The 19403-nt window shown below is 38.5% G+C and overlaps 1 protein-coding gene across 1 annotated transcript in view; it reads right to left on the reverse strand.

Annotated features, from left to right (window-relative positions):
- Positions 1-6080: 6080 nt before the first annotated feature.
- The window catches only part of HAVCR1 (hepatitis A virus cellular receptor 1), a 42509-nt gene continuing 29186 nt past the window's right edge, over positions 6081-19403 (reverse strand). The window contains exons 7-10 of the mRNA XM_061188372.1: positions 17951-18006; positions 14804-14918; positions 13910-13946; positions 6081-6183 (exon numbers count right to left, since the gene is read on the reverse strand). Coding sequence (XP_061044355.1) covers positions 6081-6183; positions 13910-13946; positions 14804-14918; positions 17951-18006 — 311 coding nt within the window. The remainder of the gene's footprint in view (positions 6184-13909; positions 13947-14803; positions 14919-17950; positions 18007-19403) is intronic.

Here is a 19403-nt window from a genome sequence, read left to right on the forward strand (position 1 = left end):
TGGGCCCCACCTGCTGAGATCCTAATTTGATTGGTGTGGAAATGGGTTCCCACGTGATTCTAATGTGCAGTCAAGGTTGTAAATTACTAGTCTCAGCGAGTCCGTGGGGTTCATACAGACTCCTACACTCCACCCAGTCATAGGAAGGGGGTTGTTTCTGGTTTCAGAGACACTCTTCCATGCCCCATCCCATCCCCAGCACACACAAGAAGGCTCTAGGAAACATTCTTTCAGTCGATGTATTCACTAATCGTCATGGATATGTATTGAGCACCTACTATGTGTAAGCTAGATGCTGGGAAACTACATACACTTCCCTCAAAGAGCTCAGTATAAAAACATCATCAACCCAAAGACCTCTTATACAAAGGACTAAGTTCTAGGGTCACCATTTAAGGTGACAGTTCGTAGAGATTCAATTTGACAACTCTCTGCCCTGGCTCAGGGCTCTGTCAGCCAGAAGGAGGAGGAGGCCTCTTTGTAATTCACCCAAGGTACCACACATGCTAGTTGGGGTGCTGGCCTCATGCAGAAGGACCTGAGCCAGGCACTAGCACCATGTCTGGCGCATGGGAGGTACTCTGTATTATTCATTGAGCAACTACAATGGGCTGCACAGAAGTGTTCATAAGAGGGATTAATTCTGTCTACAGGGATGAGGTTGAGAAAGTATGAAGAGCTAACAGTTGAGCTGAACCTTGAGGAATGTAATGCCTGGGGGGGAGACAGGAGACAAGCATCCCCCCAAGATGGGTTGACCTATGGAGTGGAGAGTGGGTATTTGAGGCATTTATATCTGCCCGAGCACCACATGGAGGGGCTGCATGAAGCAAGCAGACAAGGGAGAAGTTGTGAAGGGCTTATGATGGAGTAGGGACTTGTACCCACTGGGGAACAGTGGGAGGATTTTCATCTCACATGTAGCACAGACCTTGGTTTCTTCAATTACACTGGTAGCCATGTGGAAAAAAAACGTAGGGGATGTTGGGGCCACCAAAGACTCCAACTCAGAGTTGCAAAGGCCCTTAGAGGCCTTGAGAATTCCCAAGGGAAATTTAAAGTTAGATCCCCAGGAATTCTCAGGATTCGACTCTTCCTCCCTCAGCGCCCATACACCCTGCTCACATTCTACACCAAGGCTACTAAAGGCTCCATCTGGGTTTTTGTTGGCTATTAGTACCTTTGCAGTGGGTGCAGCAATGGCTTTGTCTATACTTCTTCAGATGATCTGATGTGATCAAGAGTCAAAGAAGAAACAAAGTCTTGAGAGGATTTGTATCCTGAGACTTCCCCTATCAAAGCTGTCCACAACCAACTGACAGAAGACCTTGATAAGAGGGAGAACAAATGATAAATTTTTACAGGTATTCCATTCCTCCTAGAGAGCGCTATGAACCTAGAAGAAACACTTCTGCAAAACCAGAGAGAAAATATGCTACCCTACATTTCTTAGGGTGTTCCTATATTTTAGGGACCCAAGAGTGAGCAATTTGTTTTACCCTCAAAAGCCCATCAGATACCCACACAGTCTAAATATAAAGTTGTCATGTTCATTTCACGAAATTTACCACTCAGATAAGTAGAAATGGAGGATTATTGCATGCTCTTCTTTCTACATATTCTTTCATGAATTCTGAATGTTTCTGTTGAAATGTAAAATAATTTGTAGTAGCTTATCTTCTGTAACTTAAACAAACAAAAAATAAACTCCTAGGACCCACCTCTCTTACTGAATCAGAATCTCTAGGAGCAGAGGCCAGGAATCTGTATTCTAAGGAGCTCCCAGTTGATCTAACTCATTGCCTCCCTGACTTCAGGCATCTACATAACCTTTGCCATATTCACAGTGCCCTTTTGCTATTGTTCACTCAAGTTGTTTTAGGTCAACTTTAAAATTGTAGTCATCCTAAATAATATCCATTAAATCATGGTTTTGATGCATCGTGTTCTAAAAATGTACATTAAAACACCTAACTATTTAAAAAATCCATTGTGGACTAGCTGAAGGCAGCCTCTGCTCCACCCCACTAATTCAAAGCTGTAAGTTTAGAAAGAGTGGGTTCAGCTGCATCCGGGCCCATGTGATTCAAACTTTGGAGTCTCTTCTTCCAGGACCCCTCTTCCTAGGCATGGGTGCCCTCACACAGCCCTGTGGAAAGCCCCTCACTACCAGGACGCACCCCTGTCCTTCCCCCAGGTACCCTCTCCTGTCACCCCAACCAAACTGGCTTTTTATATCCGAACTTCGAAAAGTATCACTACAGCACGTTAATAAATGTTAAAATAAAATCTGCAGGTTTAACCCCTAGTAGCAAAAGTGCTTTGTTTTCCAAGAATGGGATTCTTCTCAAACGGATATGTTCATACAGCCCTTTGCATCAGCACCTAAAAACGGCACCCGTTTCTTCAGCTTCATTTCTTTTCAATCTTCCTCACTCACTCTGCCTCAGCCACACTGGCTTTTTTAGTCCTTGGAACACACCTTACTTTCTCCCTCTTAACATACAAGCTTATTCCTACCTCAGGGCCTCTGCATTTGCTGGATTTCTTCACGTCATTGCCACCTACACATACTTTCGGTTTCAACTCAAACGTCACTGCTTTCCCAGAGGCAGCTCCTGACCAACTCAGCAAAAGCTACACCAATTCCCTGCACGCGCTCCCCTCCAGGCATCCTCTATCACAACAGTTTTCAACCAAGGGTGATATTGCCTCTCAGGAGACATTGGTAATGTCTACAGACATTTGCAGTTGTCACTACCTGGCGGGGTACAAATGTCCTCTAGTGGGTAGAGGCCAGGTATGCTGATAAACAATCCTATAATTCACAGCACAGCGCCCCTACCACAAAGGGTTTTCTGCCTCCAAATGCCATGTTTGAGAAGTTCAGCTCTACGGGTGTATATCTTTTTTTCCTTATCATTATCAGCACCAGAATTGATGGTGTGGGGTTTTCTTTCCTACTGAATTGGAGCTCCTTGGGAACTGGAGTTCAGCACTGTTCTCTGTTCCACCCCCGGCACCTAGAGGAGTGTCAGGCACACCTGACTCTCAAATCTTGCCCCATTTGCCTTGCCCTGAGAGTCCACAGCAAGTTGAACATGGCTGGCCTTGACTAAATGATGAGAATAAGAAAGCAAGTCAGTTTCCAAAATGAAAACAAAAATGTGTTTTATTGGGCTTCCCTGGTGGCGCAGTGGTTGAGAATCCGCCTGCCAATGCAGGGGACACGGGTTCGAACCCTTGTCTGGGAAGATCCCACAAGCTGCGGAGCGGCTGGGCCCGTGAGCCATCATTACTGAGCCTGCGCGTCTGGAGCCTGTGCTCCGCAACAAGGGAGGCCGCGATAGTGAGAGGCCCGCGCACCGCGATGAAGAGTGGCCCCCGCTTGCCACAACTAGAGAAAGCCCTCGCACAGAAACGAAGACCCAACACAGCCATAAATTTAAAAAAAAAAAAAAAAATGTGTTTTATTAATGAGTGTACGTACAAATGAAACTCGTGATGAGGAGTCCCTCACACTTTCATGTACTCACAAAATTATCTTCACAGCCATCAATGAAAGATTGGTTCCTCTACTTTTAAAGATGTGCAAAATTTCCTAAGTTCAAATATATAGTTTTAATTATACCAGTGTCCTAAAGCCCCAAGATCGATTGTAGAAAATGAAATCTCGATGGTCTCAAAAGATCAAAAACAAAAGTAAATTCATGATATAAAATTGGTACTTTTACAGAAAAGAATTTATTATTAACTAAGTACCTCCCCTTCCTTCCCTCTAACCCATTCTCCCTCTCAGTTATTGACAAATTTTTGTACAGTATAAAATGATAGCCAAATTACCCAATATCAACTTTTCAAAAACAGAAACATTACTCAGAAAAATAATAAAAGGTACCATATAGCAAGGGACTTATGAATGCAACATTGTTGGAAATATTTACTGAGCACTGATGCTAGATCTCCTATCACTACCAACTCCACACACACACAAAAGAAAACTTTGCATTTCTGTAGTGTTTTTCACTTTTATTTTTCTCACAAAGAATGTGTCATTGGAATTACCACTATACACCAATGTACGTTTGGAAATAATTCTAATAGGTGTAAAAAAAATTTAGCACAACATTGTAAATCATCTCTACTTCATTAAAAAATATATTAAAAACTTAAGCATAAAGAATGATATATCCTAATGTCATCCAATGTTACTGGTAAGAGTTAGGATTAGAACTCAGGTCCTATCTCTAATTCTGTGTACCATCTGCTTTCTCCCAGGCTCCACATCTTGTTTCACAGAATGTTACTGGGTATGCCAGTAGTCATGGTGCTCAGGGGTTTTAAACAAATTTTGGAAATGCTGGATTAAATAAAGTTGATCAAATTCCCACAACTTGTAATGTGCCATCACAAAACTCCAGGAAGGATATGGAGAATAGAGCACGCATCAAAAATTCAAAGCCCCACAAGCCACAAAGCAGGTAACAAACATGAGCCTGCAGGCAAGGCAAGGGCTCGGGGGGCTGAGGGATGTGGTGCCATCTATTGGGGCCCTGGCTGCATAGGGATGCAGTCCGATGTTGTTGGCTCTTTCCAGAGAAGTTATACATCTTGACATTAATTTGAAATCTCTATGGTTATGCATGTTGTCTTGAATTAAAAAAAAAAATCCCTGTAGTTAGAACATAATTTTTTAAACTAGATCAGTCTGGTCCCACTTGCGAAAACTAGTATACAATGTTTAGCAATCTTCTTTGCCCCTATAACCTTTATTCAGAGGTCCTGTTAATTTCCCAGAACTCCGCAGAAGTGTCAAAAACGTTGCCTTCAAAAACAAGCATCCAGCCCTCATGGACCACTTTGGTGTGAGTAGCTCTGAACACCTCCCAAATAACTCAAGCATGAGTTGTTTCAGGGTTTACTCAAATTGAAATTAATTTCCAGTCTTGTTAACTGTTCATGTAGAAATGCTCCTAGTGACTAAAAATATCCTTACCATTAGCCTTTGTCTAACTCTTCTGGAAAAACCAAAAATTTAATTGAGCTGTGAAAAAGACATAACACAGGAATTGATTCAATGTGAAAAAGACCCTTTATCCTTCCAAAACAATTTTAAAAATCAAAGTGGTTTGAGGACAATTTAGCATTTCGGTTGAACCTGGTAACAGTCTCAAACAACACTATGATATTTGCAAACTAGCTTTTCTAAGGCAGAAAGCCTCTTTTACTACTCCCTCCCCCTCTTTTTTCCTTTTATTTCCGCCCTGCCTCATTCTAAAAATTACATCAGAGAGTCTGCCAGTTGTCTACATAAGTGCCTAGAACTGTGGCACCGATGTAGCAGAAACAGCATAAATCATATGGCAATTGATTTTCTTCCCCTGGTGTCTCCATGGTCCACTCACTATGCTAGCTTCTTCTAACTGCTAAAATACCCATCCTGGTCCCAGGGAAAGCACTTCTATTTCCAGAGCCCTGAGAAACCAGATCTACCTATAATGGCAAAATCACACTCACTTCTATTTTCCCATTGCGTAAATAAAAACCTGTACACTCCCATGATTTGAAACCCTTGGGGGTCCTAAGGAATATAACATTTGAAGTTGCTTGATTAAAAAAAAAAAGACAATCATGAAACGCTTCCAAGTTAAGTCCTTTAAGTCCCAAATTGGATTTGCTGATTTTAAGTGGTATTCAGCTCTTCTTGACAGCTTTGGTAACCGAGGTAGTAGTGTTTATTCTGTCTCCCCAAGGAGAATTCTTGATAGAAAACAGGATTCATAGGGTCTAAAGAGAATGTACGATTCTAAGGACTAAATTTCATGTTTTGGAGAGAGCTCTGCAATGACCAGAAAGATTGAGCCAGTTTTAGTATAAAAAATTAGAACAATGTTACAGAGGTTGACTGTACACAGATGAGCTAGACTCACTCTACCCAATGTCACTGACTGGTTGGAATGCCATGGGAAACTGACCGAAAAATTGTCCTGCTTCATGAAAGGACTCTGGCACAGTGATATCTGGTCACTGTCTTCCACAGTCAAGGGCATAACATCTTAGAAGGCCACTGGATCCATGACTTAATGAAGGTCATCAATAATGTAGATATTGTCTTCTGCTCGGACAGGCTTCAGAGCTGCATTTTTCAAAGCTCCAATGTGAGAGTCCCTCAACGGAATCACGCTACAGAAAGAATAACATGAGTAAGAGAAAAGCAGACCACTTCTCAAGTATGAGCAGTGCATTTGTTTATGTTCAAGCAAGATTGGGTATTTGCATTTCCCAGAACCCCATTCACACACCCTATGAAATAAATAGAAGCTTTCAGAGTTGTGAATATGAAGTTTCAGGAAAGTCTGTCTAATAAGCAGGTAGAAAACCTCAGCAGTAGCTTCAGAAACCTCAGACTGGTCTCCTTCTAGAGTCTCATGTAATAGAATACAAAAATTGAAAATCTAGGGACTTCCCTGATGGTCCAGTGGTAAAGAATCTGCCTTCCAATGCAGGGGACGCAGGTTCGATCCCTGGTTGGGGAACTAGGATTGCACATGCCGTGGGGCAACTAAGCCCGTGTGCCAGAACTACTGAGCTTGCAGGCCTCAATGAGAGAGCCCTCATGCTGCAAACTACAAAGCCCACACGCTCTGGAGCCCACGCGCCACAACTAGAGAGAGAAAACCCGTATACCACAACTAGAGAGAAGCCCATACACTGCAACAAAAGATCCCATATGCCTCAAAGAAGATCCCATGTGCCACAACTAAGACCCAATGCAGCCAAATAAATAAATAAATATTAAAAAAAAAACAAAGAAAGAAAATCTAAGAAGACAAATATCAGACATCAAATTGAAGTACTAAACCAGGATACATATTCTCAAAGATGGCTAGGAAATGGTTTGGCTGGTGTTTTTCCAACTGTGGACTGTGACCCTTTAGAGAGGGTTATTAAATCTATTTAGTGGTCTATATTCTGTTTTTAAGATAAATATATATAAGTATACAAAATATCAGAGCATTCTGGTATAGTAAAATAGTATTGTTTCATCTAAGTGTATACTAGATCATGGAGTCAAAAATCTTGCCATGCCTTAATGGTTAAAATTAGAAAGCCATGGGTTAAATGACTTTTATAACACATATGCTCACACATCAAGTGTATGAATAGGTCATTTGTGGAGTTTTGATATTGCTACTCTTTTATAATTTGTAGTGTATATAGTTACTACTTTTTATTAGCTAAGCCTGCCCAGAAATGATATGAAATGTACTGCATCTTCATTCAGCTCTGATCTTTAAATGGATTAGTCACACATGTGTGGAAACCGTTTAGGTGTCAGTAGCTCAAAATGAGTCAATGTTATATAGGTGCCCCAAAAATAACATCATGGGGAAATGCTCATTTTTGTTTTTGTTTTGTTTTGCTTTTCCATATTATACAGTACTTCCTACAATAAATAATTTCTTTTCTAAGTAGGTGACAAAAAGTGAAACTTGAAAAAAAAGTTAACAGCAAAAGGACAAAAATAAACTAAAAGGATGCTATCTTTCATGCTTTTCTGCCTGTAGGGAGTATTTTTTTTCTTCCATTCTTGGAAGCAGATAGTCAAAAATTTCTATAAGTATGAGATTTGGACTCTAAGATACATAAGATTGAGTCTTTTACCTGCTGTGGGGTGTGACCTTGGATGTCACTTAACATCTCTCAACCTGTTCTCCAATCTGTAGACTAAGAATAATAATAGTGCCTGTGAAGGGTTTACAGGTTCACTGCTGTGAAGGGCATGACTGCAATAATAAAAGCCAATGTTTATGGAACACTTGCAATATGTTTGGCATAGTTCAAGGCATGTTCTATGGATTGGCTCATATGATTAACTCAGACATAGGAAAGACTATGTAATAACATCCAATGAAAGAGAACTAGGAATAACAGCTGGCAGCTTAAGAGGGATGGATTTGGAATCGAAGAAAGACCTGCTTAAAGCCCAAGCTGGACAATCACAGAAAGACAGACAAAATGAAAAGGCAGAGGACTATGTCCCAGATGAAGGAACAAAATAAAACCCTGGAAAAACAACTAAATGAAGGAGAGATAGGCAACCTTCCAGAAAAACAATTCACAATAATGATAATGAAGATGATCCAGGACCTCAGAAAAAGAATGGAGGCAAAGGTCAAGAAGATGCAAGAAATGTTTAACAAAGGCCTAGAAGAATTAAAGAACAAACAAATGGAGATGAACAATACAACAATTGAAATGAAAAATACACTAGAAGGAATCAATAGCAGAATAACTGATGCAGAAGAACGGATAAGTGACCTGGAAGACAGAATGGTGGAAATCACTGCAGCAGAACAGAATAAAGAAAAATGAATGAAAAGAAATAAAGATAGCCTAAGAGACCTCTGGGAAAACATAAAATGCACCATTTGCATTACAGGGGTTCCAGAAGGAGAAGAGAGAGAGAAAGGACCCAAGAAAATATTTTAAGAGATTATAGTCGAAAACTTCCCTAACATGGGAAAGGAAGTAGCCACCCAAGTCCAGGAAGCACAGAGAGTCCCAGAAAGGATAAACCCAAGGAGAAACATGCCGAGACACATAGTAATCAAACTGACAAAACTTAAAGACAAAGAAGAATTATTAAAAGCCACAAGGGAAAAACGGCAAATAACATACAAGGGAACTCCCATAAGGTTAACAGCTGATTTCTCAACAGAAACACTGCAAGCCAGAAGGGAGTGGCATGATATATTTAAAGTGATAAAAGGGAAGACCTACAACCAAGAATACTCTACCCGGCAAGGATCTCATTCAGATTCGATGGAGAAATCAAAAGCTTTACAGACAAGCAAAAGCTAAGAGAATTCAGCACCACCAAACCAGCTCTACAACAAATGCTAAAGGAACTTCTCTAATTGGGAAACACAAGAGAATGAAAGGACCTACAAAAACAAACCTAAAACAATTAAGAAAATGGTCACAGGAACATACATATCGATAATCATCTTAAATGTGAATGGATTAAATGCTCCAACCAAAAGACACAAGCTCACTGAATGGATACAAAAACAAGACCTGTATATATGTTGTCTACAAGAGACCCACTTCAGACCTAGGAACACATACAGACTGAAAGTGAGGGGATGGAAAAAGATATTCCAAGCAAATGGAAATCAAAAGAAAGCTGGAGTAGCAATACTCATATCAGATAAAATAGACTTTAAAATAAAGAATGTTACAAGAGACAAGGAAGGACACTACCTAATGATCAAGGGATCAATCCAAGAAGAAGATACAACAATTATAAATATATATGCACCCAACATAGGAGCACCTCAATATATAAGGCAAATGCTAACAGCTATAAAAGAGGAAATTGACAGGAACACAATAATAGTGGGGGACTTCAACACCTCACTTACACCAATGGACAGAGCATCCAGACAGAAAATTAATAAGGAAACACAAGCTTTAAATGACACGAGAGACCAGATAGATTTAATTGATATTTATAGGACATTCCATCCAAAAACACTATATTACACTTTCTCCTCAAGTGCACACGGAACATTCTCCAGGATAGATCACATCTTGGGTCACAAATCAAGTCTCAGTAAATTTAAGAAAATTGAGATCATATCAAGCATCTTTTCTGACCACAACACTATGAGATTAGAAATAAATTACAGGAAACAAAAATGTAAAAAACACAAACACATGGAGGCTAAACAATATGCTACTAAATAACCAAGAGATCACTGAAGAAATCAAAGAGGAAATCAAGAAATACCTAGAGACAAATGACAACAAAAACATGATGACTCAAAATCTATGGGATGCAGCAAAAGCAGTTCTAAGAGGGAAGTTTATAGCAGTACAACCCTACCTCAAGAAACAAGAAAAATCTCAAATAAACAATCTAAACTTACGCCTAAAGGAACTAGAAAAAGAAGAACAAACAAAACCCAAAGTTAGTAGAAGGAAATAAATCATAAACATTAGAGCAGAAATAAATGAAATAGAAACAAAGGAAACAATACCAAAGATCAATAAAACTAAAAGCTGGTTCTTTGAGAAGATAAACAAACCTTTAGACAAACTCATCAAGAAAAAGAGGGAAAGGACTGAAACCAATAAAATTAGAAATGAAAAAGGAGAAGTTACAACAGACACTGCAGAAATACAAAGCATCATAAGAAACTACTACAACAAACTCTATGCCAATAAAATGGATAACCTGGAAGAAATGGACAAATTCTTAGAAAGGTATAACCTTCCAAGACTGAACCAGGAAGAAATAGAAAATATGAACAGACCAATCACAAGCACTGGAATTGAAACTGTGATTAAAAATCTTCCAACAAACAGAAGTCCAGGACCACATGGCTTCACAGGTGAATTCCATCAAACATTTAGAGAAGAGCTAACACCCATCCTTCTCAAACTCTTCCAAAAAATTGCAGAGGAAGGAACACTCACAAACTCATTCTGCGAGGCCACCAACACCCTGATACCAAAACCAGACAAAGATACTACAAAAAAAGAAAATTACAGACCAATATCACTGATGAATGTAGATGCAAAAATCCTCAATAAAATACTAGCAAACAGAATCCAACAGCACATTAAAAGGATCATACACCATGATCATGTGGGATTTATCCTAGGGATGCAAGGATTCTTCAATATATGTAAATCAATCAATGTGATACACCATACGAACAAATTGAAGAATAAAACCCATGTGATCATCTCAATAGACACAGAAAAAGCTTTTGACAAAATTCAACACCCGTTTATGATAAAAACTCTCTAGAAAGTGGGCATAGAGGGAAGGTACCTCAACATAATAAAGGCCATATACCACAAACCCATAGCAACATAATTCTCAATGGTGAAAAACTGAAAGCATTTCGTCTAAGATGAGGAATAAGACAAGGATGTCCAGTCTTGCCACTATTATTCAACGTAGTTTTGGAAGTCCTAGCCATGGCAATCAGAGAAGAAAAAGAAATAAGAGGAATACGAATTGGAAAAGAAGAAGTAAAACTGTCCCTGTTTGCAGATGACATGATACTATACATAGAAAATCCTAAAGATGCTATGCAATCCATATCAAATTACCAACAGCATTTTTTAAAGAACCGGAAAACCACTAGAGCTAATCAATGAATTTGGTAACGTTGCAGGATACAAAATTAATGCACAGAAATCTCTTGCATTCCTATACACTAACAATGAAAGATCAGAAAGAGAAATTAAGGAAACAATCCCATTCACCATTGCAACAAAAAGAATAAAATACCTAGGAATAAACCTGTGTAAGGAGGTAAAAGACCTGTACTCAGAAAACTATAAGACATTGATGAAAGAAATCAAAGATGACACAAACAGATGGAGAGATATACCATGTTCTTGGATTGGAAGAATCAATGTTGTGAAAATGACTATACTACCCAAAGCAACCTACAGATTCAGTGCAATCCTTATCAAATTACCAATGGTATTTTGTACAGAACTAGAACAAAAAATCTTAAAATTTGTATGGAGACTCAAAAGACCCCAAATAGCCAAAGCAACCTTGAGAAAAAAAAAAAAAAAACAGATCTGGAATCAGACTCCCTGACTTCAGACTATACTACAAAGCTGCAGTAATCAAGACAATATGGAACTGGCACAAAAACATAAATTTAGATCAATGGAACAGGATAGAAAGCCCAGAGATAATAAACCCATGTACCATTGGTCAACTAATCTATGACAAAGGAGACAAGGATATACAATGGAGAAAAGACTGTCTCTTCAATAAGTGGTGCTGGGAAAACTGGACAGCCACATGTAAAAGAATGAAATTAGAACATCCCTAACACCATACACAAAAATAAACTCAAAATGGATTAGAGATCTAAATGTAAGACTGGACACTATAAAACTCTTAGAGGAAAACATAGGAAGAACATTCTTTGACATAAATCACAGCAAGATCTTTTCTCACCCATGTCTTAGGGTAATGGAAATAAAAACAAAAATAAACAAATGAGACCTAATGAAACTTAAAAGCTTTTGCACAGCAAAGGAAAGTATAAACAATATGAAAAGACAACCCTCAGAATGGGAGAAAATATTTGCAAACGAATCAATGGACAAAGAATTAATCTCCAAAATATATAAATAGCTCATGCACCTCAATATCAAAAACACAAACAACCCAATCCAAAAATGGGCAGAAGACCTAAATAGACATTTCTCCAAAGAAGACATACAGATGGCCAAGAATCACATGAAAAGCTGCTCAACATCACTAATTATTAGAGAAATGCAAATCAAAACTACAATGGGGTATCACCTCACACCAGTTAGAACAGCCATCATCAGAAAATCTACAAACAATAAATGCTGGAGTGGGTGTGGAGAAAAGGGAACCCTCTTGCACTGTTGGTGGGAATGTAAATTGATACCGCCACTATGGAGAACAGTATGGAGGTTCCTTAAAAAATTAAAAATATAATTACCATATGACCCAGCAATCCCACTACTGGGCATATACCCAGAGAAAACCATCATTCAAAAAGACACATGCACCCCAATATTCATTGCAGCGCTATTTACAATAGCCAGGTCATGGAAGCAACCTAAATGCCCCATCGACAGATGAATGGATAAAGAAGATGTGGTACATATATAGAATGCAATATTACTCAGCCATAAAAAGGAACGAAATTGGGTCATTTGTAGAGACATGGATGGACCTAGAGACTGTCATACAGAGTGAAGTAAGTCAGAAAGAGAAAAACAAATATCGTATATTAATGCATATATGTGGAATCTAGAAAAATGGAATAGATGAACCAGTTTGCAAGGCAGAAATAGAGACACAGATGTAGAGAACAAACATATGGACACCAAGGGGGGAAAGTGGGGGCAGGGAGGGATGAATTGGGAGATTGGGATTAACATATATTCACCAATATGTATAAAATAGATAACTAATAAGAACCTGCTGTATAGCACAGGGAACTCCACTTCGCTGTACAGTAGAAACTAACACAACATTGTAAAACAACTATACCTCAAAAAAAAAAAAAAGCCCAAGCTGGACCAAATGAAGCAGGTTATTTGGATTTGGAAGTAGGTGGAGGTTTCCTACCATTACAGACAGGTGTTTGGGGAAATGACTACATGAATGCATATAAAGAGGATTTCACTTTTCACTGGGCAGTGGGGTAGATTTGCAAAAAATTCAAATGCTATGAGGCCCGACAACTAATGTAAAGGAACAGAGCAGGCTGGGCATGTAACAGTGGGGATGGTGGGAAGGGTGGGGAGCTGGAAGCACGTGCCTTAGCCTGTGCCTTTGTATGTCTTCAGCCTGGAGTCATCCTCCTCCAGATCTTTGTAGAACTGCCTTCTGCTCCTTTGGGGCTCACTCACATAGCCTATTGCCCTGCTCTGTATTCCCCATGGCATTTCTCTGCAAGTACTAAAAGTACCCTGCTTATTCATTTATACGTTTCTGTCTGTTTTGTCCATCTCTTTGGAATTTAGTAGGCATTCAATAAACACTCAATAAAAAAAGCACTGAATGAAATCAAATAACAAACCAAACAACCCATTCAAATATCCCATCAAACAAAATCTGCAATTTAGTTCTCTTGCTCTAAGCGGTCAGGTTTGAGGTACTGTTTCTGGAGCAGTTCTGGCGCAATTCCAGGGAAATACAGAGACGCTAAAAATATCACTGGAAGATTGGACAGCAATGGAGGTGCCCTATATACTAGATTTTTCAGGATCCAGAGTATAAAATGGAGAGTTCAGAAGGAAAAGAGAGGGAGAGAGAAATTATCCTTATTTTTACCAGAGTAAGAATATCAAAAGGCGTTGACACAAACTCTTTCAACCTTACCGTAGTAGCTCCACCTTGTTACCCAGGCAAAAATATCCTAAATTGGGGAAGAAGTGAGAGAAAATTAAACATGTAAGACAAAGAGTTCATGAGATTTTTTTTCCAAACAAGTATATTATTACTGTTATTACTTTGATATGAACAAAATCTGTACAGACCTCAGAAGCTGAAAAAATTAATTTACAAGAAAATATTTTTTAAAAGAAGGGGAAAAAAACCAATCTGGACCCTCGCCTGATAACTTCAGGTAACTTTTCTTGAATCTGTAGGAGCCAAATAAGCCCCTTAGTGTAAAGTATCTCATGTTTACTAATAGTTTAGTGTATTCACCCACATGTTCCAACTTACTTTAATGCAATTATATTTCACTGTAAAAAAATGGGGGATTGTGTTTGTTCCATAGGTGACAGGTTTTACACACACGCACAGCTGGTGGAAGGAGACCAGGAGGCCCTGGATGGCTGCCTTGTGAACCCCTTTGTTCTACTCTTAGCCCTGAAATCATGTATCCCTCTCAATGTCCCATTTGCTTTTTCTGTTAAGTGGGTGTTGTAACACCCTCAACAATTTCACCCCCTATAGGGACAACACTTGGTTCTTGAGGGAAGGGGGAAAGGAGGAGTGAACACATCTTATATATTACAATGGTTTGCTGCCTTCCAAACCCCAACTCTACCCAACCAACGCTTATTTCTCCATATTTAATTTCTCCTATGGAGAATTTAAATATCATGTTTCTCTCTATGGGACAATAATTTTAAGATAAAGAAAAAATAAAAAAAGAACAAGGTAAAAACCAAGGAAGTTATGTGAAATTCAAATCATATGGTGTGTAGGGCTACAGGCAGTTTGGCTCAAGAAAACTCCCGCAGGCACAGTCCTGAGTTGACTTACTTTTGCTAATCGTGAAAACCAAAAACGTGAGCAATAATACCAAGGCAGTAACACAGATTCCAATGTAGACTCCCTTATTGGTGCTCATCCATGGATCTTGTGCCAGCGTCACAGGCTAAGGAAACATCAGCAGATCAAAAAAAAAAAAAATCTTCTTAGAATTATGGGTAGAAAACATTTCTGAAAATAATGTACAGACACATTTATCTTTATTGGCCTTTGGCTAGTTCCGGATCATGAGGGGGTAAGACCAAAAGATTTAAAGTTATAACCATGTGGTGAAATTCTAAGACAATTTAGAATTCAAAATGTATTTGGGGATGGTGGAAATGTTTTATCTCTTGCTTGCGGTGGTATTTACAGAGGTGTATACATTTGTCAAAACTCCAACTGCACACTTCAAATGAGTGTGCTTTATTATATGTAAATTATACCTATTTTAAAAAATTAATAAGCTATTTTCATAAATAATCCTCTTATGATATTAAAAAAGAAAACAACAATTTTTGTTCCTATATAAGTTGACGTGGTGGTGTTATCTCAAGCTATGTGAATGTGTTCAATTATTAAAATTGGCCCTTGATTACAAAACTATTTTCTTTTTAACTAGAATTCAAGATTCCATCTATGTCTTTATAAATGGACTTGAAAGTAGATGCTCATATACATGGCCCTGCTTAGCAATTAAAATGCTGCACAATTGGAAAGAAATACAACTTTATTTAAATTTCCTTCTATGGTTCATAAGGGATCATCACCTCCTGGAATAAAACCGAAATACGCCATGCATCATGTTCAACCCTTTTACATAACTTAACTCTAATCCTAAAGAGGCCCCACGGGGTAGGTATTTTAACAGAAAGGAAGTGAAGATCAGAGAAAAAGATTAAGTCTCAAGTCTCTTCCTGCATAAGAGTTTAATCTCTGAAGTCAGAATTCCAGCTCTTTTACTTAGTTGCTGTGTGACCCTAGACATGTTATTTATCCTCTCTGAACCTCTGTTTCTCTGTCTGTCAAATGCAGATTAAATAGGGTTCTTGGGAAAGATAATTTAGGTACTTCCTGATCAACACTATGAGGAACACAAAGGATGGTGACTTAGCATATGAGCTGTCCTTGCTAAAAGGGGGAACAGCCAGTGTCTTGGGAGGGAAAAGCTGTGTAATTACCTTACTTGTGGGGGGTAAAGTGGTTACATGGAACATGGAGTTACAGGAAGCAGGCTTTGCTTCCTTTTTAAAAATATTATGTTACATGAAAACTGCAGTTTCGTTTTAGAATGTGCAGCTAAGCATAACGAAAGGAAAACAAAAATCAACCATAATCCCAACATCCAGAAACAGCCACTATTACCATTTTTCATTACATACCCTTCTAGAATTTTATCCTAGTGTTTTTCTTAACAGAAGCAGTTACTATATTCAATATATACTACAGTATATACACTATACACACACACACACACACACACACACACATACATAAACACGTTTTTTGGTCGTGCTGCATGGCATTTGGGATCTTAGCTCCCCAACCAGGGATCGAACCAGCACCCGCTTCATTGGAAGCGCAGAGTCTTATTAACCCCTGGACCGCCAGGGAAGTCCCTACACTATTTTAAAAGTTAGTTTTTTCATTTAACAATCAACACTGTCTTCTCATGTCAGTAAATGCACTGCAGTGACAACATGCTTAATGGCAATAAGCGGCATGCTTAATTGACTAAGTAATTAATCCCTTATTATTGAACACTTAGGTTGTTTATAACATTTTCATGAGTATAAATAGCAGCAATGAACATCTTTTCTTATACATTTTCACGTATTTGTCCAATTCTCCCCCTAATATGGAGTTCAGGAAGTTGATTTACTGGGTCGAAATATATGCTGCTTGGTTTCAGGATACCTGGGAGACACCTTGACATTTTCAGAGTCAAGACACAAAAAGCCCACGATTTTGCCTGTTGTGCACTTGCTTCTATGTTGCTTCCACTTGCTGCTAAACATACCTGCCCTGCCGGTAACTGAGGTAAAGAACAATCTCATCATTCAGAATGTTTGTTTCTTTTTTCTTAATCCAGCTATAACAATATAACAGTCATTTACATTGTGGCAGTTCTGCTATTTAACAGGCATATACAAATTCAGCACAGATCCATCGGATCAATCAGTGCCCATACCATAAGAGTTGTTAAAATCTTCAATATCATTTCTATGCAGTGGTGCTCTCATTGTCACTAAGGTATGCAACATAAGGCCATTTGACCTCACACTAAATAAATAACCCCACTTTGCCTGAGCTTGAATTTCTCTTACAATGGCCATGCTGCAACTTCTCACCAATTGTGATCAGGATGACTCTCATACCTGAAGCTCTTTAGGTTTGTTGCTTCTAAGAATTATTTGCACATAGTAAAAGGAAAGTTGGCTCACCCAAGGGAGCCAAAAGTAAAGGACCTATTGATAAATTCCTCTAACTTAGAAAGATGAGGTTTTGATGAACATTATAAGAATAAAGCCCCTTAGATTTTTCTCAAGCTAACTGTGGAAAAAGTATGACAACATCCTACAGAATCACAAAGTTTTTCAAGATGTTAGGACCTTAATAAGTCATCATATGGGGAGGTTTATGTATAGAAAGACTCAGAAGTGGCCTCAAAATTTCTACATAGGAGGACAATTGGGTTGGAAAAGGATATTAGGGGGCCTAGGTTTAAGCAAGCACACTTTCATTTATATAATACTTTTAGTTGGGATGGCCCCCATTCCACCACATCAATTCAAAGCACGTTATTTCTCTAACGATCACTGAAGTCGTCCTTGGTATGTAACGTTAACGCACGATCCTTGAATTAATTCATTCTTTTTTTCTAATTTTCTGGGCAGGAGAAAGTCTGTAGTGTGTGTGTGTGTGTGTGTGTGTGTGTATAGAGAGTAAAATATCACTTTTCAGGTATTTCTGACAACTAGTGCATCTATATAAACTTTTTAAGTTAATTAAAGCATCCCTATTTAAGAGTCAAATTCTTTTCTTCCTTTATTTGAAATGTGTGGACTAGTCTTACAAATAATAATCTCTAAATGTAACTTGCTTCCAGGGAGACATACAAGTGAATCTGGCTAATAAAGTAGGAAGGAATATGCTTACAGTTTGATTGTTATGCCAAAGGGCATCTGGAGACTGGGTCACAGTGCCGTACCCATCTGCTCAACAAGAAGGAAAATGAATTAGAAAGACAAAAAGTATTGAATTTTCACTGCAAACACCAAATATATTCACATTGCCTTCTGGTAATGAATGAAAAGTTGAATAATCATATGGTTAAATGCTGTAGGCTTGCAAGAGTTATACCAAGTTACTAACATTTATTAATTTAACCTGTAAGGTTGTGCTTCTTAAACCATTTTGTCATGGACCCTTCCAAAATGAACCCTTTTTTTCCTCTCTGTGGAAAAAAATGCACGTACACAGAAAGTTTACCTACAATTTTAGAGGAGTCATAGTGGCCCATTATCAGAACTAGGTTAAAAATTTCCACTTAAAGTTATGTAATCAATATTTTCATGACAGCTAAGAAGCTGCCAATGAGTGCTCAGAGGCCACTGCACATCCAAAGAGCAGAACCACCCCGTTCAAAATAGTTGTTACATTGGTTTTACACTCAAAATGTGTGTGAAATGTACTAAGATATCTGAAATAGGTGGCATCCAACTCCTACATTATATGCCACAGTGCCTAGACATTGTTGCAGAAGTGCTTTAGAAAATACGTTATATCAGCCCCAAGGCCAAAGTATCTTATACTACCTAAAACCCCAATATAAAAGGATATCATGCTTTAAAGTTTTGAATATCCAAATTTTAATAGTGCTTGAAATATCTCTTTTGTCATACAGAACATATACTGTTGGCCCTCCTAAGCAACTATAGGTCAAATACAGGTTTCTCTTTTTACTGAGCACTTTACATCCTTATACCAATTTTTTAAACCCCATTTCATAGATGAGGAAACAGATCTGAAATGGTTAAAGTTTCCAACTCTAGTAAAGGACAATAGCCTCAGCTCATAACCACCACACACATTGCATTCCCATCCAGTGAAAATACTGCAGGTCTTACGAATTCCCTAACTACTGACAAAGCTATAAAAATGTCACTGTCCAGTGGCAATGAAGCTGGACTAACTATATCCCCCCAAATTTTTACACTTTACATTACTGTGTCTACATTTTATTCATTCTGACACTACTTCTTAGAGAGCCAAAGACAATATCTACAGTCTATGCTCTGTGTATGACTTGTGTTATAACCTTAAGTAAGTCCTTCAGGTACAGAATGGGTGATGTTGCAAAAACAGCATGAAAAAAAATAAATAAATAAAAACAGCCTGGACTTGAGTCAGATAAAACTTGACTTCAATGCTGACAATGTCCCTTGGCAATGTGACCTTGATCAGGTCCTCTGCATATACATTTATGTATGTATGTATGTATATGTATATATTTATATTTCTAGCTGGGGTAACCTTGAACTACAAGCTGTTGATAGCACCTGTCTGTCTCATAAAGTTGTCACATTAGAAGATGCACTAAACACCATAT

The sequence above is a fragment of the Eubalaena glacialis genome, chromosome 4, assembly GCF_028564815.1.
Source record: "Eubalaena glacialis isolate mEubGla1 chromosome 4, mEubGla1.1.hap2.+ XY, whole genome shotgun sequence".
NCBI classification, from domain to species: Eukaryota; Metazoa; Chordata; class Mammalia; order Artiodactyla; family Balaenidae; genus Eubalaena; species Eubalaena glacialis.